We start from the raw sequence: 25,073 nt of genomic DNA, 5'->3' as shown, positions 1-25,073 counted from the left end.
CCATTATAATTTGCTGTTCAAATTTTTTCGCATTGTTTAAAATTACTTGCAACGAGAGTATGTGATTTGATTCTAGATAGTGTTGAAGCTGTATTTTAATAGTTTTTTCAAGAATTTTTGAAATGGTATATAGTAGCGTTATGGGTCTGTAGTTGTTTACATTATTTTTTGGTCCTGATTTGTAAATTGGAATAATAAGACCTTTTTTTAGTAAGCTAGGGAAGATTCCTTCCTTTAGACTAAGATTAATTAGGTATGTGAGTGGTTTTAGTAGTTGTTGACTTAGTGTTAAGATAGTTTTAGAGTCAACACCATCCGGTCATGTAGTTGTGTTATTCTTTAATGATTGAATTATTTTATTAGTATCTTCTAGCGTAACGTTATATAATTTGAAATGTCTGTTGTTATTATCATTACTGATGTTTGTTGTATTGTTTTGAGGTTCCTGGATATCTCTGAGAGGAAACCTAGTTTTTATATTTTCAGCTAGGCTAACACCAATATTAGTGTAGTGTTTGTTTATAAAATTGAGGATACGTATAGAATTCTCGTGGAAGTGGAGTTCTTCATCATCAATTAGTAATTTTTTTATGGTATCATCTTTGTTCTTCTGTGAATGCGTACTTTCCCTCAAAATTGACTATACGGTTTTAGGGTCATAATTTGCTGTTATCAGTTTGTTTCGGTAGTATAATTCTTTGGCTTTACGTATTGTAAGGGAACAAATATTTCTGTACCTTTTATGTACGGAGAAAAATACTTACATTTTAAAATATCTAAGAGGAAAATGGTCATAAGACAAATCAATGGAACTTTTTTCTGTCTGTCTAGGTAGTTCGTTCTCGAGCGGTTAAAGTATCTAGCAGTTTTGTTTACCAAATAATTCAAGTAGGTACAAGGTGCGATCTCCGCAGGGAAATAGAAAAAAAAAATTCTAGAACGCACTAGTAGCTGCTGCTAAAGTTCTACAGTTTTGAGAGTGAATTTAGAAGTGTAAAAATATTTATAATAAAAACACATAAATTTGTTTTTGACCACTATAGTTTTATTTTCACTCTACCGGTTTTGGAAGATCCCTTCCTTCGTCAGGAGAATATTTAAAACTTCTCCTGAATAAATATTCTCCTGACGAAGGAAGGGATCTTCCGAAACCGGTAGAGTGAAAATAAAACTATAGTGGTCAAAAACAAATTTATGTGTTTTTATTATAAATTATGATGAGCCACAAAGTGAATGCTTTTTACAATTACGTATAAATATTATTTGAAGAAATAATTAAATACATTACTGTACACATATTCATATAATTATATTTTGATATTCGTGTTAGTAGTATGACATAATTATCTTTTTTACACATACATTGACATTTAAGTTACATTTAAGATAAAAAAAAAAACAAATCATTTACAAAGCGATTTAGAACGAATTCAAAGAAATCTCAAGATTATTAATATTTTGACCACTATAAAATTATTCTAATTTTATCAATTTGTAATCTAAATTGTACATACTCATTTTTACTCTTGCTGGTATGTTTAATTTCATATATTTATGTAGTTTGCTTTGTTTATTTTTAAGTACAATAAATTATACTAGTTTATTCATTAATTATCAATTGTTTCAACTAGTAAATGTGTTTCTAATCGCGTTCGTGATTGGATACAAATTCGCAAGTTATTAATTAATTATTTTGCTTCCCCAAAAATGGATATCTTGTATAGTTAATGCCTAAGGTATTTTTTGTATTATATTATTATGTAATGAAGTGTTCTAGTTCTTACTTCTAAATCTGTAAATATTTCACTTACTTATATTTAAATATGTATCTGATCGCGTTCGTGATTAGATACATATTAACAAGTTATTAATTAATTATTTTGCTTCTCCAAAAATGGACATCTTGTATAGTTAATTCCTCAGGTATTTTTTGTATTATATTATTATGTAATGTGGTTTTCTAGTTCTTACATCTAAATCTGTAAATATTTCACTTACTTATGTGGGAAAAAAAAAAAAAAAAAACTAAACAAAGAGAAAAACAATATATGACACTACTTACAAATTCACATTGAACATGACTTGACACTGGCTAGAACATTCCTTTGGGGTGAAAAGCCATTAAATTTAAAAAATAAATGATATACTGAAAACTCTCTGGTGAAACATATAATATCAATTACTAGAATTTATTCTAGTAATTGATATAATTGTTGATATTAATAGTTTTCATGAAGGTGAATGTTAACGCAAGGAAGAAGAAAAGTGTTCAGTCGAAGAGTCTTTTCAAGAAAACGCATAATTGCATATGAAAAAAAACTGTGAGTGCGCACGCGTTTTTTCAAATCTCACTTCAGCCATATAATTAAAAAAAAAAATTCTCTGCTGTCAGTCACTTTTTTCTCTTCAAGGTACACTGTTGATAACTTGCATAGTTGCATTCGGAACAAGACACGGGAGTTTTTCTCCGCTCTGAGTCAGCATGTGTTCTAACAAATGTTTTATATGTTTTTATCCACTGTGAATCCGCATGTGTACGTTTAGTTCGCTTTTTTGATAACATGCATAGTTGCACAAGGAACATGAAAAAGGTTTTTCTCCACTGTGAGTCAGCATATGGCTCTTCAGTCGACCCTTTCGATAACATGCATAATTGCAAGCGGAACATGAAAAAGGTTTTTCTCCACTGTGAATCAGCATGTGGCTCTTCAGGTTACCCTGTTGATTACTTGCATAGTTGCACTCTGAACATGAAAAAGCTTTTTCTCCACTGTGAATCAGCATGTGCTTCTTCAGCTGACCCTTTCGACAACACGCATAGTTGCACACGGGACATGAAAAAGGTTTTTCTCCACTGTGAGTCAGCATATGGTTCTTCAGTTGACCCTTTCCATAACATGCATAGATGCACACGGAACATGAAAATGGTTTTTCTCCACTGTGAGTCAGCATGTGGCTTTTTAAATTACCCTTATTATTACATGCATAGTTGCACACGGAACATGAAAAAGGTTTTTCTCCACTGTGAATCAACATATGTCTTTTCATGTTATCCTGTTGATAACTTGCATAGTTGCACTCCGAACATGAAAAAGCTTTTTCTCCACTGTGAATCAGCATGTGCTTCTTCAGCTGACCCTTTCGACAACACGCATAGTTGCACACGGGACATGAAAAAGATTTTTCTCCACTGTGAGTCAGTATATGGTTCTTCAGTTGACCCTTTCCATAACATGCATAGATGCACACGGAACATGAAAATGGTTTTTCTCCACTGTGAGTCAGCATGTGGCTTTTTAAATTACCCTTTTTATTACATGCATAGTTGCACACGGAACATAAAAAAGGTTTTTCTCCACTGTAAGTCAGGATATGACTCTTTAGTTGAACCTTTTGATAACATGCATAAATGCACAAGGAACATGAAAAAGGTATTTCTCCACTGTGAGTCAGCATATGAATCTTCAGTTGACCCTTTTGATAACATGTATAGTTGCACAGAGGACATGAAAAAGGTTTTTCTCCACTGTGAATCAGCATGTGCCTCTTCAGCTGACCTTTTGCATTACATGCATAGTTGCACACGGAACGAGAAAATGGTTTTTCTCCACGGTGAGTCAGCAAGTGTGTCTTCAGGTTACTCTTTTGATAACTTGCATAGTTGCACTCCAAACATGAAAAAGGTTTTTCTCCACTGTGAATCAGCATGTGGCTCTTTAAATTACTCCTATGATTACATGCATAGTTGCAAGTGGAACATGAAAAAGGTTTTTCTCCACTTTGAGTCAGCATGTGGCTCTTTAAATGACCCTTATGATTACATGCATAGTTGAACAAGGAACATGAAAAAGGTTTTTCTCCCGTGTGAGTCAGCATGTGGCTCTTTAAATCTCCCTTTCGAGAAGATGAATAGTGGCAACCGGTACAGTAAAAATATTTATTTCTTTCATGGGTGCGTACGTTTATTGCAAAATTTGACTTAGGAGAGGAGGAGTAGTTGCGATGTGGAGGAATGAATCCCTTTTCCACAAAAAGCGTCTGAAGATCTGTCGACAAATTTGAAAAATAACATGGGTGAAAATGACTCAGTTAAACACATTTTTTCTAAACTTAGAGTAAATAAGCGAAGTGAGTTCGTAGAAAGGTTAAAAAAAATAGGAGAGTCCGAATCGTTCAAGTTTACAGTGAAAAATTAGTTTTACCTGCTGCCTTGCTAATTCTTCCAAAGCGTTCTAAGCATTCCTCTTTTACATCCGGCAGATCTATGTCAATTTTCATATAAGTAAGTCCCGCTTCATCTTGTCGGGGTCCAAGATCCGCGTTTACGGTAACTGTCTCCACATAAATGCTTCCTGTAATAAAAAGGACGATAAATATAATGTTTTATTTTTCGGAATAACTGTATTGAGTAAAACCCCAAATTGTAATATTTAAATATTGAAGACAATATTTGTGATTTTTAAACGAAAATCTGAAACAGAAAAATCAGAAAAGGAAACGGTCACATCTGGGACTCGATGTGACCGTTTGATGTGACCGTTTGAGTCCCAGATGTGACCGTTTCCTTTTCTGATTTTTCTGTTTCAGATTTTCGTTTAGAAATCACAAATATTGTCTTCAATATTTAAATAAATATAATGTATCTTTGCATGGCCAGCCCTGAACCAAACGGCGCCAGGTGCGAGTTTAATTTTGACTGCCCTAACAGTCTCAATTAGTACACGACAAGGCAGGATATCACTGTAATCAATAAAATGATGATTTGTGTTTTTTTGTAGCGCGGTATTTATCAAAAATAATATCAAGGGCGATGTGTTAGGTTAAGTATTCGACCCCCGGAGCGAACTGCTCCAATTGCGCCAGGATAGGGCCAGCCTATCTTCGTAAAATTGATGTAAACGAGAATTTTTTTAAATTGGAAAATAATAAACTATTTTTTTACGAATACAGATACCATTGATCAACGAGGTCAATGAGAGATAAAAAAAATGACCTCAGATGTCCGCTTCAGTGACCGATTCTTCAAAAAAACAAAAACTTTCTCTAGAGCACCCGTAGTAGAGAGTTTGATTCTTTTCAGTCAATGGGATATTGTTTTTCCAATCAATATTTATGTATTTTTAACTTATAATAAATACGTGTTGTTAACATCATGTCCCAAATGAAATTAGGTGAGAATCGAGGAACCGAGAACTTATTGTGAATAATATAATAAAGTTTAATGAGTGCTGTATTTTGGTATTTTCCGGCAAGGACGCATATTAAGGTAAATACCCAATACACCTCATGTATTATAAGAAAGGATGTTGTGTACAAGTATGTGTCCTGTTTGCACGACTTTTCAAAGGAGATATTGATTCCGGACAACCGAATTTAAAGTTCTATATTTTACACGTATGCAATGCAACAAACTGTCTGTCTGAGTACTCTCCGCATATTGCGAGCATTCCTTCGTTACAGCTGGGTGGTCGAAATCTAAATCTGAAAATGCAATTTCACCTCCATCTTCTTCCCGGAGACCTGGTTCCGTCTTGATGGATATAGTATCTGACTTCAGTAGATCCATGGTCTGCTTTGGTAGAGTTTGGTTATTGGTTTAACACCAAAAATATATCTGAAACAGAACGTTCTTAAAATAAAATAAAATGATAAAAATCCAAAAGTAAAATTAAAACAAGATACATGATTTTAAGCTCAACTCTTTAAATAATTCCTCCTTATGTACCCTTAAAAATTGAATATAACATCCTGCAAATCCTGATACAATGATAAACACCTAACTTTTAAACAGCATATTCAAGATATTAAAGATAAAATCAATCCTTTAATTAGCCTATTTAGCCTGATATCATATCTGTTACCAAATAAAATTTAAAAAGATCTATATTATAGCCTCATACATTCACATTTAAACTACTTGATTGAAATCTGGGGAAATGCATATGAAAAATATATAAATGAAGTACACGTAAAACAAAACAAAGCAATCAAAAAACTATTTCACTTTAAACCTAGAACTTTAACAGAAAAATTATGCATGAAAACAAAACTATTAACATTAAGAAACTTTTTATGAATATTATACATGTCTCCTTATATGCAAAATAAATAATAAACTCATACATCCAAATTCAGAAATCATTAAAACGTACCAAGTAAACACACACTTTACAGGGCAACACGATAAAATACATTTAAACACCATACATACTCATTACGGCAAGCAATCCATTGGTTACGAGGGGAGCAACATATATAATTGCCTCCCAGACGAAATTAAAAATGAAAAAAAGTGTAGGTAAATTTAAAAAAAAAGTTGTTCAATTTTATGCTCAGTCAACAAAACAATGATCGTGAATAAAATCGCAATGTAATATATTAATATGTAATCTATTGGTTTTTTCTAGTTAAATAAGTGAATATGTAATTTTCTTTTATCTAGAATAAAAAAAAAAACATTAAAAAAATAAAATGTGGTTTCGCTTGGAATATCCTGTCACAGTAACAAAGTCGTGGCCAAAACACATATTTGAAAACCTTGAAGATATGACAACGGTAAGAGAAACGTTGTTTATCGTGGAAAAACTATATATATATTTACAATGTTTACCGCCATTCCGCTTTTAACAAAATATCTGTTACCCATATGTTTTTTGTTGTGTAATTGTAATAAATGCCTTCTAAATACTAATCTAATAATCGGTAGACGTCAAATTGACAGTTTAAACATTCTACTGTGACAAAACGCCCAATGATTCCCTAACTAAACTGGAATAACGGCAGCTACCAAATAAATAGCGATGAATATAAAAATGAGTACTTACTTTACCAATAACCATCACAGGCGTGGGATAGTAAGTTTAGCAACGCGGGATAAACAGAGTTGGGAAACAGGAAGAAACGGCTGTCGGAGAAGAAAGCACTAGTTAGCACTTGTCAAAAATATTTATAGGTTATGCATAAACAAGAATGAAGTCATAGACAATTATTATAATTTTCATGGCGACCAGATAACTCAAAGAAAAAATCATTTTCAACATGTGACTTTAGAACACATACATATTGTTAACATGCATATTCATCATATGATAATTAATAAGAACGGTTATTATTAAGAATGATCGTAACTAAGAATAATGATTTTTAAGAACATTTCATATTCAGCACAATTCGCGAGTCATTCCACGCTAGTGGTACCAACTACCAATATAAAGGCGGAAAGCAAGTTTAGCTATTATGTCTATCAAAATCAGGATAAATTGTATCGATAGCCCATTCCTCTTGGGATGCTATCATTTATATGTACCAGACCACTACAGCCGAAGTCGATACCATGACCTATTCAGAGTACCAAAAGGCAAAACCGACGTCCTGGCAAAGCATAGCATGACGTGGGGAGGTGTGCTGTTAAACGAACTTGCAAAGAATTTGGATGTAAGTGACTCTTCTCTAAATGACTTGAAACAATTATTGAAGAGTCACCTAGCTAAATGCTGACATATGTAAAATTATACTGTAATTGGAAAAAATATTCTGTTGTACAGTAAAAAAAAATATGCCAAACAACACTAAACCAACTGTCACCTTGTTTATGGTCACCGTCATGCCTCCGACTACGTCCGACTAAAGCCTTTTCCCCAAAATGTGTTCTTTTCAACTCACATATGGGGAATATTCGTGGCAAGTACCTATCTTATAAACGTCTGTTAGCTTACTCACTTTTAATAAAAACTTCACGATAGGCATTCTGTGACATAACACCCTACATTACTAATTAGGTTAAAATAATAAAGTATTTATGTTTAAAATGTGCAATGTGAAAGATACAAATTATGAATGCAAGGACGGGTTGTTTTTGGAGAGTTGGAAAACTGTTCAATTTTCAAATTTAAAATTTTTAAGATCTGTGAAAGATTTTTTCATGTTCTGTTATTATTTCAGTTCTGTATAACGAAATTATAACAGAACTTGAAAAGGACTTTCTCATAACATGAAATAAACGTTGATATTTGATTAATTGTTGAAATTCTTCAAAACAACCTGTTCTAAGACTTGCCATTGACATTTCCAAAGCCGATTGATTTGGCGAATTCTTCACACAATTCCGAAATAATTATTTGCGATCTGAAATTACTGTACCTAGCGTAAATGTGATCTATACACAATCGTGTTACACGTACACAATTTCTTCCCGTTTCACATCATCTATGCATTTGACGAAATAATTGCTAGCAGAAATATTTTCATAGGAAGGAACAACAGCATTTTGAGAATTCGTCCAGTTTAGATTAATGTCCCCAAATAACAATATATTTTCACGTGAACCTATGAAATCTGTCAAAATAGATTCTATTTCCCTGGTAAACGATTGTTTGCTAAGATTCGGGGGTTGATTAACTGCTAAAATAGTTAGTCTGTGTTTATTTCGAAAAGTAATTATTCCAAAAACATTTTCAAAATAATAAGATTCTAATAGTTTTGATTAAAAATACCAGATTATTCTTAAAATACAGCGCAATGCCCCCGCCTGATTTGTTAGTACGTCAGTAGTTATAACTTGTGTAACCCGGAATCATATTAATTAGGTCAGCACGTATGTTTCATTAAAACATCTACATTCTCCCAATAAGTTTAACTATCCAAGTAATACTTCCCAATATTTAAATAAATTCAATTTAAATCCCCTGAATCTCTTTTTATATTATTTGAATCCACCGCTGGAGATCTTTTGTCCATACAATTTCTACTTCAGAGTGTTCTTCTAAATACTTAGTGCCATATTTTATACATACTTCGCATTCTATACATGTGAGATTCATTTGTTCATTTACTACAACCTTTCTGGTTACTACATCTAAGTACTTAATAAAATAATACTTACCAGCTTTTCATACGATATTATGATATTATTTTGTTTATTAAACCCATTTAGATTTATATCTCCGAATAAGAAATGAATAGATGTATCGCATAGTATTAAAGTTAGAGTTTCGAAGTGCTTCAAGGAATTAAAGGAATTAATTATTAAGTATATGAAAATATATTTTCAAGGATCTTGAACTTAAATGAAAACAAATAAGATTCATTATATTAATTGTACCATGGATCAGTTTTATAGTGGACGAGTCGCTAGTGTGATAAAAAAGATTTATCCACGGTTTTTTTTTAATTTTATTTAAATACTAGCGGCACGACATGTGCCATTGACATGAAATGAAAATATAGTTAAAAGTACAATGTAAGTATACAGCATAAAGTTGAATTAAGAATAACAAGATTTATTAGATCTTTGATTTGTATTTAAAACTATACTATTTACAGTTTTAAATATGTTAATCAAATCCCATGTACAAATGGGTGTTACATTTATTCCTTTATTGTGTAATGTAAGTAAGTAATATCAAAAACATTTCTAAAAATTGAACTATGTGTGTCATATTTGTTGTTTGTTTTTGGGTTGTTATGCCGTGTTGCGCTAACTCCTTCTTTAGCCGACGTTTCGGACAGCGTTGCAGTGTCCATCATCAGGGCAGATCCGGTAGATCCGAAGATGTGATCCACATCTTCGGATCTACCGGATCTGCCCTGATGATGGACACTGCAACGCTGTCCGAAACGTCGGCTAAAGAAGGAGTTAGCGCAACACGGCATAACAACCCAAAAACAAACAACAAAAATGCTTTTGGCCGTGAGAATCTAAAAACTTATGTGTGTCATAAGTTTAAATCCGTTCAGTGATGTAGAGGAACACATTATTTCGTTGTATTGTTTAAAGATAGAGATCCTTTGGTTAATGATTTGACATTATTATAATATATTTTATACAACTAGGTATTACTTTTTCATAATAACATATTAATGGAATTTTATGATATACAAATTAGTGATCATGTAATAATTCAATCATTGAAATGAAGGTGAATTGAAAAGCCTCTGTCTTTATCCATTGATTATTTCTTACAATATAATGCTTGGTAAGAAATAGTATTGTAAGAACTCCTCAAAATGACTATTCAACACAATTTAATAACTAAAATAAACTTTAAATAAAAACAAGGTTTAATAGTTACATATGTAACCCATTTAACCTAGTTTTTGTTTCATCAATTTTCATAACTTTTTAACATTTTTTTATAGGTTTGTTGAGTTGTCATTTTGATGAGTTATCCGGTCATCAGAAAACACCCTTTCCTTTGAGACATATGTATTTGGTATGTTATTACCTCAAACAAAGGAAAGTAATTGAATTAACATTATCAATTCAGTGCAATGGCAATGCCATCAGGCGACAACACTGTTTTACTTATACTATGGTGTATCTATACTTCACGCTTCTAACAAAATAATGTTGGTATATAATATTATGTGGGCACTAGGGTGGAGTGACGTTGTATGGGACTTTTTTTTTAAAGATTCCAGTACTGTAATAGCAAAAAAAAGTTGCCTTTATATAACATCTCTTTCGTCTAAAAAAATCAACTCGATTGAAACATTCCTTTATTCAACAACCAGCACATTTATATTTAGAAAAAAATTGTATGAAAAAAGTCGCTGAAAACTCTGCCAAGCATTATAAACAAGCGATATTCATAGCAAAAATACAATTTTATTAGGGGTTTTATAGCTAATAAGGTGCTTAACACATGTGAAAATAAAAATAAAATTACTATAGTTTCAAGGCGGGGTCTATTTTTGGTTTTTTGAAGAGGATTATTGATTTTTTATTGTTTTTTTTTCGTGTTTTTGAGAAACATTTTTTTTATAAAATAAAATACTTTAACAAAGAGAATTTTTTTAAACATTATCGAAGTTTTATAATATTTATCGTGTTTTGAAATGAGATTTGGTGTGAAATTCGGGCATTATATGCCTAGATTTTACTGTCGCCCGAATGAATCCATCTCTTGCTTCAGGCCCAACTGTAGACAACGATGCCTGGGTAACTAATCTGATGCACCTCTCGACTGCTTGAGTGTGGCAGGGAAATCTGGGAAATTCAAAACTGTCCTTTTCTTCACCGAAATTATTTATCATTTTGACTAGGTCGTCATTACTGATTTCGGATAGTATCGGTGGCGGTGTAACTTCGCATTCCTGCCAGTTGATAATATCGTAATATTTACTTGCTGAAAAGTTTATTGTTGGAATAATAAAGTCTCTAACAACAGATGGACTCGGAAATCTATCTCGCGCCTTTAATATTCGTCTCAAACCCAATTCTCTTACAATAAGGTTGTCATCCATTATCATGGATAGTAGCAGATTTTCCGGGTGGCAAAAATAGGCGTTTCTTTGAATTACTGGATTAATTATATCTCGTAGATCGGTGCTCAAATATCGGGTGAGTTTTATTATGGTAAAAACATGTAATGCCCCATCTTTACACGACGGGTGCCTCTTTATCTCAAACCATGTCGGAGCATATGCTTTAACAACATATTCAGCAAGAATTTTTAGGTTCACTGAAGGGTTAGTTGTTCTTATATATAATCGAAGTATTGAGTTTGCTGTCGTCAACCAGCGTGAGTGACAAATACTACCTGGATGACGGTTTGCTAAATTTGGTGGGCAGTGACCTGTTGTAACTACAAAACATATTTCGTACAAGTATTTTTGGTCCGTGCTCAAATTTTTCAATTCCTCTGCGTTGAGTTTGTGCATCTCAAAGTGTATTGGTGAATAATTTATAACGGTGCTTTTAGAGCTGCTTGAAAGAAGTTTTCCAATAGGTCCTGAAAACCCTTTAGGTCCTGCTGTAGCACCATCTAAGTGTTGAAACAAGTGGCGAAGGGGAAGTTCGTTTGCATGCAGCTGACAGATAAACCATTGTAACGGATGACCTAATTCCAATTCCATGAATCTAATAGTTCCATTTTTTGCCTGTATTGACAGCAGTCCCATCACATCCAATCGCTGATAAATCATTCAAATTAAAACCGTTCATTTTTAAATGGTGTAACATGCTCTTTGCGATGTTTTTGCCAGTTCCTGATGATGGTGTAACATGTCCAACATATTGAGATCCCGGCTCAGATAAAATGGAATAATGTTCTTCTGAAATCGTTCTCCGAAGATATCTATCCCCTATTTTTTTCCTGAGACAGTGTTTTATCCTTCCTTCCATCGAAATATAGACCTCGAATTTTTGTTGACTCCGACGACATCTGCCATGTTTTTATTAAAGAAGTGCGACACGTTTGTCTAGCTCGTCTGAGTTTGCTCCTATCAATCACCATTTTAGAGACGTCTTCGGTTACTATGCCAAAATCTTGTAATGTAGCACTTGCAACAGCCGACCTGTCTTACAAACCATACTGATCGCAGATTCTGGCCAAAGTGGGGAGTTTTAACATCATACGGGAATTTTCTGGAGGTTGCGAAGAATGTGAAAAAAATGATTGGTTTTCATCAAAAAAGGGTTGACGTGGTTTTGTCGCTGATGCTGTAGATGAGCTGACCTTCGAAGCAAGTTCAGATAAACGAGCTTGCATCCTCATTTTCCGATGTATTTTTTTTGTTGTGTCGGTATCTATTGCTCCCAGCATCATTTTTCTTGAGGATCTTTGGTCTTGAAGGAATGCTTGTTCTTTGGTGGGTACCTTGAGCGTCTTTTCGTAGGAACACATATTCAGATTGTTACATTTGCATGAAGCAATATCGAAAAGTTTATTCATTTCGATTTTAAAAGAATTTAACTTAACATAATAATGCACACTTTTTTTGGCCAATTTTTAAGTTTTAAGTATTCGTTATAATGATCTTGGATCAGTTTCATCACTCGATTGTGTGAAACAATGGGAATAGAAGCGCGCTTCCAAATTCCTTCAACAATTGCAGATATAACACTTTTTATTTCGAATACTGACGTTTTTTTTTGTAGAGTTAAGATTACGCTCATATCGTAAGAACAAATAATGTTTAATCACTTCTGAGACAGTAGGTAACACTTGAGAGTTCATTTCAGTTGGTGCCCCGAATATTGGACATAAAATTTTGCTTCTCGTGTAATTTGCATTCATTTTCACAACAATTATATGTGTTATAATTTAATCGGACAAGGATTCTAACACGTCTACGGTCAGCGGTAGCCGAAATGAAACTAGATGCAAGTCGCATCTAGTTTCTGCGACGAAACAATAGGAGCGAAATTATCCCCCCCACCTCCACAGCGCTCACAAACTCACTAGTTTAACAGCAATATATGCAGTGTTTTTTTTTTATAAAACATGTAATGTTCAATAAGGTAAATGCAATTGAAAGTAATGGATATTATTTTATATTTTTGAGACTGTACTCAGATTTTGGGAAAAAAAGGCTAAATTTACGTTTTTTACGTTACAAAATCGCTAGGTTGTTGAATGAAGACATAACTTTAGATTTTTTTAAGTATTTTTACGAGAATATGAATGACATGAAGCATCTTTTGGCAGCTATTACAATACCGAGATTTGATTTTTGCAATGTCGCTCCATGCTAGTGGGCACACAGAATAACTAATAATAATTAGTCGAAAGTGAGAATTGAAAACTACACCATTCAACACCGACAAGCTTATTGTTTACTCTTGGCCTTCGCATTACTGATGCCTGAATTACTGAAGGCAATGCTGAGAGTATCTACCACCAAGTGCATCTTTTTATATAAATACTATTATTCCCAACACTTTCCCTATCAAGTCCTTGTCATGATAGTTTGCTGAATGAGATTTTCTATTTGAAAATTTGAATGTTCTCAAAGAAAATATGTACAAGGCGCTAAAAAATTACCGCAATTCTACATCATCATTGCATAAATAACACTGCAAATTTCCTGGGATTTTACCATTTAATTCCGAGCATTAATTTTAACATAATAATAAGTATAATATTACCAACGCATTATAAATAAATCATTGCAAATGGATTCTGTCACTTTTATTACAGTACATTCAAATCACCCAGTGGAAAATGGGCTTCCATCTAGGTCACGATTACCCCCACAATGAGCTTACCTTGTTAAAAATATTTTCTACGAACCTTGGATTTTAGCCAAAAAAATATACCTGAAACAGAACATAGTTATAACAGAACTCTAATTTGAACGAGATGTTAATATTTAACCATAAAATCAAGCAAAAGTAACGTAGCCAAAACACATATTAGAAAATAATAATTTAGCCAAAAAAAAATGAAACAGTTGTAACAGAACTCTAATTTGAACGGGATGTTAATATTTGATTGCGCTTCGAAAATCAATCAAAAGTAACGTAGCCAAAACACATATAGGGAATTAATAATGTAAATTGTGAGGTATTTTGAACTTGAAGTTATGACAACGGTTTAATGAATCTTTGTTTATCGTCGGATAAATCTATATTTATTTACCATGTCAACCGCCATTCTGCTTTTAAGTGACTTTTTTAATAAATGCCTTTGCAATACTTATCTAATAATAGGTATACCTACGTCAAATTGACAGTTTAAAAGTTCCGATGTGTGACAAAGAAAACGACCCATGATTCTCTAACTAAACCGGAATAACGACCGTTACCAAAATGAATAGCGATGAATATATGCATTAGTACTTACCAATAACCATCACAGGCATGGGATGATAAGTTTAACAACGCGGTTTGAATAGAGTTTGGAAACAGGAAAAAACGACATTTTTGTGAAAAAAGTTGAGAAAACAATTGGGCATTGTATATACCTATTATAGGGCTAGCCTTAGAGTATATTACTCTAAGGGGATAGCAGATCTTCAACCTGTTGACTGTGGGAAGTCCGCAACCTTGAGAACAAAACACAATAAAACATGTACAAAAATTAAAAAAAATATGGTTTCTAAATTAATATTTAGTTCAAGCGATTTGGACACTGTCCTTTGTACAATTTCTTTATACATAAGGCTTAAAATTGCTTTGAAAACTTGGGCAAACACATTACTATCTTATTAATTGTTAACTGTCAACTCGGCAAGGATATCAAAAATTAATGTTTATAGATAAACCGAGTTATTAGGATTTAGGGTCTAAAAGAGGTCTTGAAGAAAATAGCAATATTTGTGTTTTTAAATCTTCAGTAATATCTGAGATCAAATGTTAACTACGGTGAACAACGCCAAATACGGTTGGTAAAGTAATATTAAAATTAAAATGTTAACGAATAAGTAGTTATCTGTATTTACTACTAATAATTACAGAAACAAGAATCTTTCAACTTTTTTTTGGGAAGAAAAAGTTTTAGTTTTTTTCGAATAAAATTGGCATTGGAGCCCTTACAAACCCCACAATACTGTTTTCTGTTCCCTGCTTTACTACATTACACAGGATCAATACTTAATTCATTTTCGTGCCGCAGACAGTTCCTCCTGATTTTCTCTACAATTGGCAATAGCTTTTACCAGAATAATCTTAACAACTATTGTCAAAGTGTAAAAATTAACGAATTTGTTGAAAACGATTTTATAGCATTATATCTGCTTTAAGCACGTAACGAAATGTATGATTGCATGAAGGCATTTCGACAACAAATTTCAAAAGTTAAATTATGTCGGTTCTGTTATGTACGGAGAAAAATACTTACATTTTAAAATATCTGAGTGAAAAATCGTTATCAGTCAAATCAATGGAACTTTTTCCTGTTTGCCCAGGTAGTACGTTCTCGAGCGGTTGAAGTACATAGCGGTTGTGTTTACCAAATAATTCTAGTAGGTACAAGGTGCGATCTCCGTAGGGTAAACAAAAAAGAAAATATTCTAGAACGCACTAATAGCTGCTCCTATAATTCTATAGTTTTGACAGATAATTTAGAAGTGTAATAATATTATTAGAATAAATAGTTGAATTTATTATTGTTCACATATTCATATATATTTTGATATTCGTCTAAGAAGTAGGTAAGACATAATTATCTTTTTTACGCATACTTCGTACATTTAAGTTTTAAAAAATAATCAAATCTTTTACAATGCGATTCGGAATAAATTTTAAAATTTAAAAATTAAAAATTAAAATCGAAAGGTAATAAATATTTTGACCATTACAAATGATACACATTTTATATACTGAAAATTCTCTGGTGAAACATCATATCTATAACTAAAATTTATTGTGTAAATAGTTTTCGTGAAGATGAATAATAACACAAGAAATAAAAAAAGGGGCCAAACAAAGAGTCTCTTCGAGAAAATGCATAATTGCATATGAAACCAACTAGTCTTCACTGTAAGTGTGCAGGTGTATTTTAAAATCTTTCATTTGAGAACATGAATAAGTGCAGCCAGAAAACCAAAAAGTTTTTTCTTAGTTGTAAGTTCTCTTTTCTCTTCAAGGTACACTGTTGATAACTTGCATTGTTGCACTCGGAACAAGAAAAATTGTTTTTCTCCGCTGTGAGTCAGCACGTGATCCATCTAATGTCCAGTATATATCTTATATATAGGTAAGATGGCCTTTCCGACAAACTAAATAAGTGCACTTGGAAAATGAAAAAGGTGTGTCGCCACTGTGAGGCAGCATGTGGCTTTTTGATGTGCTTTTTGAGAACATCCATAGATGAACAAGGAACAAGAAAAAGATTGCCTTTTAAAACATTAATATGTGGACTTATGGAAAATAAAACAGGTTTTTCGCCACTATGAGTCAGCAAGTGGGCCTTTGGATGGGCATTTTGCTATAATGAAATGTTTCAAACGGAACATTTAAAATATGCCTCTTCAGCTGAACCTTTCGATAACATGCATAGTTGCATACGGAACATAAAAAAAGGTTTTTCTCCACTGTGAGTCAGCATGTGGATCTTCAGGTTACCCTGTCGACAACATGCATAGTCACACTCTGAACATAAAAAAGGTTTATCTCCACTATGAGTCAGCATGTGACTCGTTAGGTCGCTCTTTCGATTACATGCATGGTTGCATACGGAGCATGAAAAAGGTTTTTCTCCACTGTGAGTCAGCATGTGACTCATTAGGTCGCTCTTTCGATAACATGCATAGTTGCATACGGAACATGAAAAAGGTTTTTCTCCACTGTGAGTCAGCATGTGACTCATTAGGTCGCTCTTTCGATAACATGCATAGTTGCATACGGAACATGAAAAAGGTTTTTCTCCACTGTGAGTCAGCATGTGGATCTTTAGTTGACCTTTTCGATAACACGCATAGTTGCACAGGGAACATGAAAAAGGTTTTTCTCCACTATGAGTCAGCATGTGTATCTTCAGTTTACCCTGTTGGTAACATGCATAGTTGCATACGGGACATGAAAAAGGTTTTTCCCCACTGTGAGTCAGCATGTGGATATTTAAATTCCCCTTTCGATTACACGCATAGTTGCACAGGGAACATGAAAAAAGTTTTTCTCCACTGTGAGTCAGCATGTGGCTCTTCAGTTGACCTTTATGATTACACGCATAGTTGCAAAGGGAACATGAAAAAAGTTTTTCTCGACTGTGAGTCAGCATGTGGATTTTCAGATAATCCTTTCGATAGCACACATAGTTGCACACGGAACATGAAAAAGGTTTTTATCGACTGTGAGACAGCATGTGTACCTTCAGTTTACCCTGTTGATAACATGCATAGTTGCATACGGGACATGAAAAAGGTTTTTCCCCACTGTGAGTCAGCATGTGGATATTTAAATTCCACTTTCGATAACACGCATAGTTGCACAGGGAATATGAAAAAGGTTTTTCTCGACTGTGAGTCAGCATGTGGCTCTTCAGATAATCCTTTCGATAGCACACATAGTTGCACACGGAACATGAAAAAGGTTTTTCTCGACTGTGAGTCAGCATGTGTACCTTCAGTTTACCCTGTTGATAACATGCATATTTGCATACGGGACATGAAAAAGGTTTTTCCCCACTGTGAGTCAGCATGTGGATATTTAAATTCCACTTTCGATAACACGCATAGTTGCACAGGGAACATGAAAAAGGTTTTTCTCCTCTGTGAGTCAGCATATGTCTCTTCAGGTTACCCTGTCGACAACATGCATAGTCACACTCTGAACATGAAAAAGGTTTATCTCCACTATGAGTCAGCATGTGACTCGTTAGGTCGCTCTTTCGATTACATGCATGGTTGCATACGGAGCATGAAAAAGGTTTTTCTCCACTGTGAGTCAGCATGTGGCTTTTTGATGTGCTTTTTGAGAACATCCATAGATGAACAAGGAACAAGAAAAAGATTGCCTTTTAAAACATTAATATGTGGACTTATGGAAAATAAAACAGGTTTTTCGCCACTATGAGTCAGCAAGTGGGTCTTTGGATGGGCATTTTGCTATAATGAAATGTTTAAAACGGAACATTAAAAATATGCCTCTTCAGCTGAACCTTTTGACAACTTGCATATTTGCACACGGAACATGAAAAAGATTTTTCTCCACTGTGAGTCAGCATGTGACTCGTTATGTTGCTCTTGTGATAACATGCATAGTTGCACAAGGAACATGAAAAAGGTTTTTCTCCACTGTGAGTCAGCATGTGGATCTTCAGATAATACTTTCGATAACACGCATGGTTGCACAGGGAACATGGAAAAGGTTTTTCTACGATGTGAGTCAGTATATGCCTCTTCAGCTGAACCTTTTGACAACTTGCATATTTGCACACGGAACATGAAAAAGATTTTTCTCCACTGTGAGTCAGCATGTGCCTCGTTAGGTCGCTCTTTCGATAACATGCATAGTTGCATACGGAACATTAAAAAGGTTTTTCTCCACTGTGAGTCAGCATGTGGATCTTCTGGTTACCCTGTCGACAACATGCATAGTCACACTCTGAACATAAAAAGGTTTATCTCCACTATGAGTCAGCATGTGACTCGTTAGGTCGCTCTTTCGATTACATGCATGGTTTCATACGGAGCATGAAAAAGGTTTTTCTCCACTGTGAGTCAGCATGTGACTCATTAGGTCGCTCTTTCGATAACATGCATAGTTGCATACGGAACATGAAAAAGGTTTTTCTCCACTGTGAGTCAGCATGTGACTCATTAGGTCGCTCTTTCGATAACATGCATCGTTGCATACGTGACATGAAAAAGGTTTTTCCCCACTGTGATTCAGCATGTGGATATTTAAATTCCCCTTTCGATTACACGCAGAGTTGCACAGGGAACATGAAAAAAGTTTTTCTCCACTGTGAGTCAGCATGTGGCTCTTCAGTTGACTATTATGATTACACGCATAGTTGCAAAGGGAACATGAAAAAAGTTTTTCTCGACTGTGAGTCAGCATGTGGCTCTTCAAATAATCCTTTCGATAGCACACATAGTTGCACACGGAACATGAAAAAGGTTTTTCTCGACTGTGAGTCAGCATGTGTACCTTCAGTTTACCCTGTTGATAACATGCATAGTTGCATACGGGACATGAAAAAGGTTTTTCCCCACTGTGAGTCAGCATGTGGATATTTAAATTCCACTTTCGATAACACGCATAGTTGCACAGGGAACATGAAAAAGGTTTTTCTCCACTGTGAGTCAGTATGTGCCTAGTTAGGTCGCTCTTTCGTTAACATGCATAGTTGCATACGGAGCATGAAAAGGGGTTTTCTCCACTGTGAGTCAGCATGTGGCTCTTCAGTTGACCATTATGATTACACGCATAGTTGCAAAGGGAACATGAAAAAAGTTTTTCTCGAATGTGAGTCAGCATGTGGCTCTTCAGATAATCCTTTCGATAGCACGCATAGTTGCACACGGAACATGAAAAAGGTTTTTCTCCACTGTGAGACTTAGGAGAGAAGGAGTAGTTGCGATGTGGATGAGTGAATCCTTTTTCGACAAAATGCGTCAGAAGATCTGTGGACAAATTTGAGAAATAAAATGGGTGAAAATGACTCAGTTAACCACATTTTTAAAACTTTAAAACTTAGAGTAAATAAGCGAAGTAAGTTCGTAGAGGCGTTAAAAAAAAGAAAGGCCAAATTTTTCAAGTTAACAATTAAGATTGGTTTTACCTGCTGCCTTGGTAATTCTTTCAAAGCGTTCCAAACATTCCTCTTTAACATCCGGCAGGTCTATATCAATTTTCATATAAGTAAGCCCCGCTTCATCTTGTCGGGGTCCGAGATCCTTGTTTATGGTAACTGTTTCCACATTAATGCTTCCTGGAATAAAAAAGGGGTATAAATAGAATATATCTTTGCATGGAAGCCAGCCCTGAACCAAACGGCGCCAGGAGCGAGTTTAATTTTGGCTGCCCTTACAATTTTAATTAGTACACGCCAAGGGAGGATATCACTGTAATCAATAAAATGATGATTTGTGGGTTTTTGTAGTATGGTATTTATCAAAAATAATATCAAGGGCGATGTTTTAAGTTGAGTATTCGACGCCCGGAGCTAACTGCTCCAATTGCGCCCACATAGAGCCAGCCATGTATCTTCGTACCATTGATATAAAAAGAAACACTTTCTTAATCGAAAAACTGTAATCTATTTTATAACGAATAAATATACCATAGAAGCGGGAATTTGGATGAAAGTTTTAAAGTTCAATATCAGATAAAAATAACCTCAGACGTCCTCTTGAGGGACTGATTCAACAAGAAAGAAAAACCCTGTTTTAGAGCACCTTAAGTAGGGAGTTGTAAGTCAATGGGATAGTGTGTTCTCAATATTAATGAATATTGAGAACACACTATCTAATATTAATGAATTTTTAATACGTGTAAGAAACATCATGTTCCAATAAAATTATGAGGAAATAGAGGAACCGACAACTTATTGTGAACCATATATTTATGTTAAGATAGTGCTGTATTGTGGTAGTTTCCGGCAAGGACGCATTTTAGGGTAAATACCCATAACACCTCATGTATTATAAGAGAGGAAGAAACAAGTATGTGTCCTGTTTGCACGACTTTTCAAAACAGACATGGATTCCGGACATCCGTATTTAAAGTTCTATATTTTACACGTATGCAATGCAACTGGCTGTATGAGTACTCTCCGCATATTGCAAGAATTCCTTCGTTACAGCTGGGAGGTCGAAATTTAAATCCGAAAATGCAATTTCACCTCCACCTTCTTCCTGGAGCCCTGGTTCCGTCTTGATGGATATAGTATCTGGCTTCAGTAGATCCATGGTCTGCTTTGGTAGGGTTTAATAATAAATTTAACCCTGAAACAGAACAAAGTGTAACGGAATTCAGTTTTTAAAATTTTATTTCTCGAATCGTAGCAAAAATACACAATAGAAAACCTTGAAGTTATGACAAAGGTTGAGAGAAACGTTGTTTATCTTGGGAAACCTCCTTATTTATTTACCGTCTATGTCTACCGCCATTCCGTTGTAATCCTTCTGTGATTAAACAACTGTTATCCGTATATTTGTTATCATTTTAATAAATGCATTTGAAATACATGCATTTGATATCAAATTAACAGTTTAAAACATTCTGCTGTTACAAAACGCCCGATGATTCACTAACTAAACTGGAAGAACGGCCGCTACCAAAATGAATAGCAATGAATAAATTTAAGTATTATTTCTTTTCAATAACCATCACATGCACGGTATAATCAGTCTTACTCATAATGAAATCCCTAATACGACGATAATACCCCGTATTAGCTATACAGGGGTGGGGGCCTATACTGGTCAGATTAAAAATCTTTACTCATAATCATAAATTTTCCCAATATAGCTCGACGGCTGGATTATGGAATATGATTTTTTTACAGTAGCAACACTTGAAAAATTTGGCATTTCGCGGCGTGTTGCCAACTTCACGTTTATTCATATGTCAAAGAAGTAATCCAATAGTTGGTTTGTTTATCTTTGAATAACCTAAAAATGGATAATGTTGACATTAATTTGGAGGTAGAATTAAAAAGGCGCAAGCGTAACAAAAATTGGGGTGACGTTGAAAAGGTTTGTTAACTTTTATCTTGGCTCTAATGTTTTGTTTACTTGTTTGAAATTAGTGTAAGTATAATGATTGTTTTCCTTGTAGGCCTTGTTGAAGGACTGTGTGGCTGAACACGTGAGGGCTGTAGAGAATAAAAACTCGGACAGTAACACCCTAATTGCCAAGAGGGAAGCTTGGAAGCTTGTTTTATTAAAGTAAGTATACCTCCATAATATATCCGCATTGTTAACTTTTCTACAGATTAAACTTTAAGTTTGTCGCTTCGTAGCTTTGACATCCATTTCAAATAAAAAAATTATCATAGTATAAAATTAATTAGGTAAAGGTATGCATACCACATAATTAATAGCACACTATTTTTCAGATTTAACACACTAAGTGACCAAAAAAGAGATATGGGTCAGATACAAGCTCAATGGAAGATGCTCAAATTGGCTTGTAAGAGCCAATTGAGCCGGTATAGGAGGGAAGTGATGGCAACAGGTGGAGGTCCCCAACCACCAAGTCCTTCGCAGGATATTCTCTCGATGGTGGATTTGTTACCACATGAATTCGTAACGGACAAAAATGTTGATGATAGCGATTCAACATTTAAAGCAAAGGTAAATATCTTTTTATCGAAGGAAGCAAATACTTTGTGGTGTGACATTATATATTAAATGGAAAAACACACTTTTTATATGAATTAATATTTAACAGCCAACCAGCATTTTTTTTTCAAAAGATAAGTTGATAGTAATATTATTGAAATATTGATGGTTCTGTCTATATTTAAACTCATGTAAATCTTGCTTTAATTGTGGGAGTTATATTGGTAATTGTGTTTTATTATTACAGATGAATTTTCCTACATCAACCCCTCACTCCACACTGCCACACTCTGTTCCCAATAGGAAGTTGTCTTTTGAGGTAATATACCTAAACCTACTTAAATGATCATCGCAACAATGAGTGCTAACTATTTGCAATATTTAAAGCAGTAACTTTTCAGTTGGACATAATCTTTTGTTTATATCAACAGGAAACAAGTGAAGCTGATTCACCACCACCGCCACTATCACCACAAGCACACACCATCCAGCATGTCCCGCTGCACGCTTGCCCTCCACCTCCACCTCGGAGGCGACCACGCCATAAAGTAAGTATTTCTTCACACCACATTTTTGTTTGCTCAACTGACTTTATTGTCGTACCAAAACTGAAAGTTTACTAAGAAAAACAATAACTCGTATATGAATATTATTTTTTTTATGTATAAAATGCACGATAATTTCAGTTGGACATAATCTTTTGTTTATATCAACAGGAAACAGTATCGAGTAACAAAACTGCTGCTTCGGAGAGAGACGGAAGACGTTTAAGCGAGAAGTTTCAGACTGAGGTATGTTTTTACTGCCAAGATGCTCAAATAGTATTGTTATTTTCCTAGGAATTCAATGTTGATACAAATAATATATGTGTTTTTTACAGGTTTCCAGTGAAGCTGATTCACCACCACCGCCACTATCACCACAAGCACACACCATCCAGCATGTCCCGCTGCACGCTTGCCCTCCACCTCTACCTCGGAGGCGACCACGCCATAAAGTAAGTATTTCTTCACACCACATTTTTGTTTGCTCAACTGACTTTATTGTCGTACCAAAACTGAAAGTTTACTAAGAAAAACAATAACTCATATATGAATATTATTTTTTTTTATGTATAAAATGCACGATAATTAAGAGATTTGCAGAGAATAGATTAAAACACCGTACTAGGTGACTGCCTGTTTCATGGTGACTAAAGTTGAATATAGTTATTTTGTATGTAGTGTTAACATTTGGATTAATAAAAATAATAATTCTAAAGCGCCGTTTTTGTGAGAAATCACCTCTGCTGTACACTTTGTTATATATAGGCACTATCTAAGTTTATTATTTACAAAGATACATAAACATACTTACCTGGATTGGAAATTGGAAAAATTATAATAGAAAGTTGGAAATAGAATAATTATGTTACCAGTTATGAAAAGTTTGTCATTTAATGTTTTTATTTTCAGGAAGACGACTTAGCCCAAATGAAGGCGAACGTCTTTGAAGAAACAAAAAAAATAATGCACCTTGAGCACCAAAAAAAAATGGAGTACTTGTTCAGGCTCATGAAAGACGAATCCAGGGCCAAAATTCGTCTACAGGAAGTAGAGTCACAGACCAAGGTCAGCTTGATGAAGAAGGAAAGTGACCTTAAAAATTGTCTACAGGATGAAGAGTCGCAGACCAGGATTAGGTTCATGGAGGAGGAACCCAAAATTAAAATGTCGATGCTGAAAGATGGATGGATAGCCAAATAATAATTTTATTTTATCTATATTTCATATTTTCGTTTACATTTATTAATGTTCTTCACTGTGCTATATAAAAATGTACAGACGTACATCAAATTGAATTCCTTGTAATATAAATAGACCAGCTCAACGCCCATGTAAGGAAATCTATAAATGGTTTCTCAGTTAGGTGAATTACACACTATAAATTAAGCACGTTGTAAACTGATTTCCCTAAAATAAAAAAAAACAATATTGATCATACCGTAGTCTTATTATTATATCTTCATTATTGTGTAATATGCATTTGTGTCGCAGGTACATTATACTATTGAGTATGTACATTTTTTCAGTGTAATATAATTATATATGTAGATACAATCATATTGAGTACATACTAATACATTTAAAAATGTTGATCAATGAACACCTGTCTAGTAGCATTTCCAATATGATTGATTGGCGCTACTTGTTCATTTGGGGCTACTTCCATGAAACCACCACCACCTGCTTCTGCTCCTGCACCCTCATCATGTTCTTCATCATCATGTATTCCAAATTACAAATCATAGCATTAGTACATACAAAACTCTAATGTAAGGAATATCTAAAAACTGACATATTATATTATGTTTCATTTTAACACATCTTTTATTTTGAGTTGTTTTCTTACCTAACTGAGGATCATTCATATCGATGGCAAGACAATGGAGAACAGCAAGAGCTACGATAGTTGTCTTGATGGTATCGAGAGATCCTGACGTACCCCGCAGCAGGCAACGAAATCTCTGTTTCCATACCCCAAAACATCTCTCCACCGTGTTGCGAGTAGATATTTGAGCCCTGTTATACGCCACTTCTCTGGGGTTTCTTGGGTTCCTAACTGGGGTGAACAGA

At 34.3% G+C, this 25,073-nt stretch overlaps 2 protein-coding genes and 1 long non-coding RNA gene across 3 annotated transcripts; 2 read left to right on the top strand and 1 right to left on the bottom strand.

Moving 5' to 3' along the window:
• Positions 1-4,229: 4,229 nt before the first annotated feature.
• On the bottom strand, positions 4,230-6,937 carry LOC149415806 (uncharacterized). Its single transcript, XR_016303663.1, has 3 exons — positions 6,825-6,937; positions 5,500-5,614; positions 4,230-4,352 (listed from the first exon to the last, which is right to left on the bottom strand). It is a non-coding gene; the product is annotated as an uncharacterized LOC149415806 (long non-coding RNA).
• A 15,212-nt stretch (positions 6,938-22,149) lies between these two features.
• On the top strand, positions 22,150-23,178 carry LOC149415805 (uncharacterized). Its single transcript, XM_089641472.1, has 3 exons — positions 22,150-22,470; positions 22,706-22,777; positions 22,890-23,178. The coding sequence occupies exons 1-3, from the start codon at positions 22,264-22,266 to the stop codon at positions 23,079-23,081; spliced, it is 471 nt and encodes a 156-aa protein (XP_089497598.1). The 5' UTR covers positions 22,150-22,263; the 3' UTR covers positions 23,082-23,178.
• Positions 23,179-23,323: 145 nt separating this feature from the next.
• On the top strand, positions 23,324-24,203 carry LOC149415804 (uncharacterized). The gene is made up of 2 exons (XM_089641632.1): positions 23,324-23,455; positions 23,913-24,203. The coding sequence occupies exons 1-2, from the start codon at positions 23,324-23,326 to the stop codon at positions 24,201-24,203; spliced, it is 423 nt and encodes a 140-aa protein (XP_089497758.1).
• The last annotated feature ends 870 nt before the right edge of the window (positions 24,204-25,073 follow it).

Source organism: Hesperophylax consimilis, chromosome 17, assembly GCF_061612785.1.
Source record: "Hesperophylax consimilis isolate HC1 chromosome 17, BYU_Hcon_1.0, whole genome shotgun sequence".
Lineage (NCBI taxonomy): Eukaryota > Metazoa > Arthropoda > Insecta > Trichoptera > Limnephilidae > Hesperophylax > Hesperophylax consimilis.
This window is presented reverse-complemented; position numbering and strand designations above follow the sequence as displayed.

Excerpts from the sequence above, each read along its gene's own strand:
- LOC149415804 (XM_089641632.1), top strand. The coding sequence starts at position 23,324 with ATGTGTTTTTTACAGGTTTCCAGTGAAGCTGATTCACCACCACCGCCA. Across the intron at positions 23,456-23,912 it reads GGAGGCGACCACGCCATAAA|GAAGACGACTTAGCCCAAAT; the intron begins GTAAGTATTTCT and ends TTTTATTTTCAG.
- LOC149415805 (XM_089641472.1), top strand. The coding sequence starts at position 22,264 with ATGGGTCAGATACAAGCTCAATGGAAGATGCTCAAATTGGCTTGTAAG. Across the intron at positions 22,471-22,705 it reads ATTCAACATTTAAAGCAAAG|ATGAATTTTCCTACATCAAC; the intron begins GTAAATATCTTT and ends TTATTATTACAG. Across the intron at positions 22,778-22,889 it reads ATAGGAAGTTGTCTTTTGAG|GAAACAAGTGAAGCTGATTC; the intron begins GTAATATACCTA and ends TTATATCAACAG.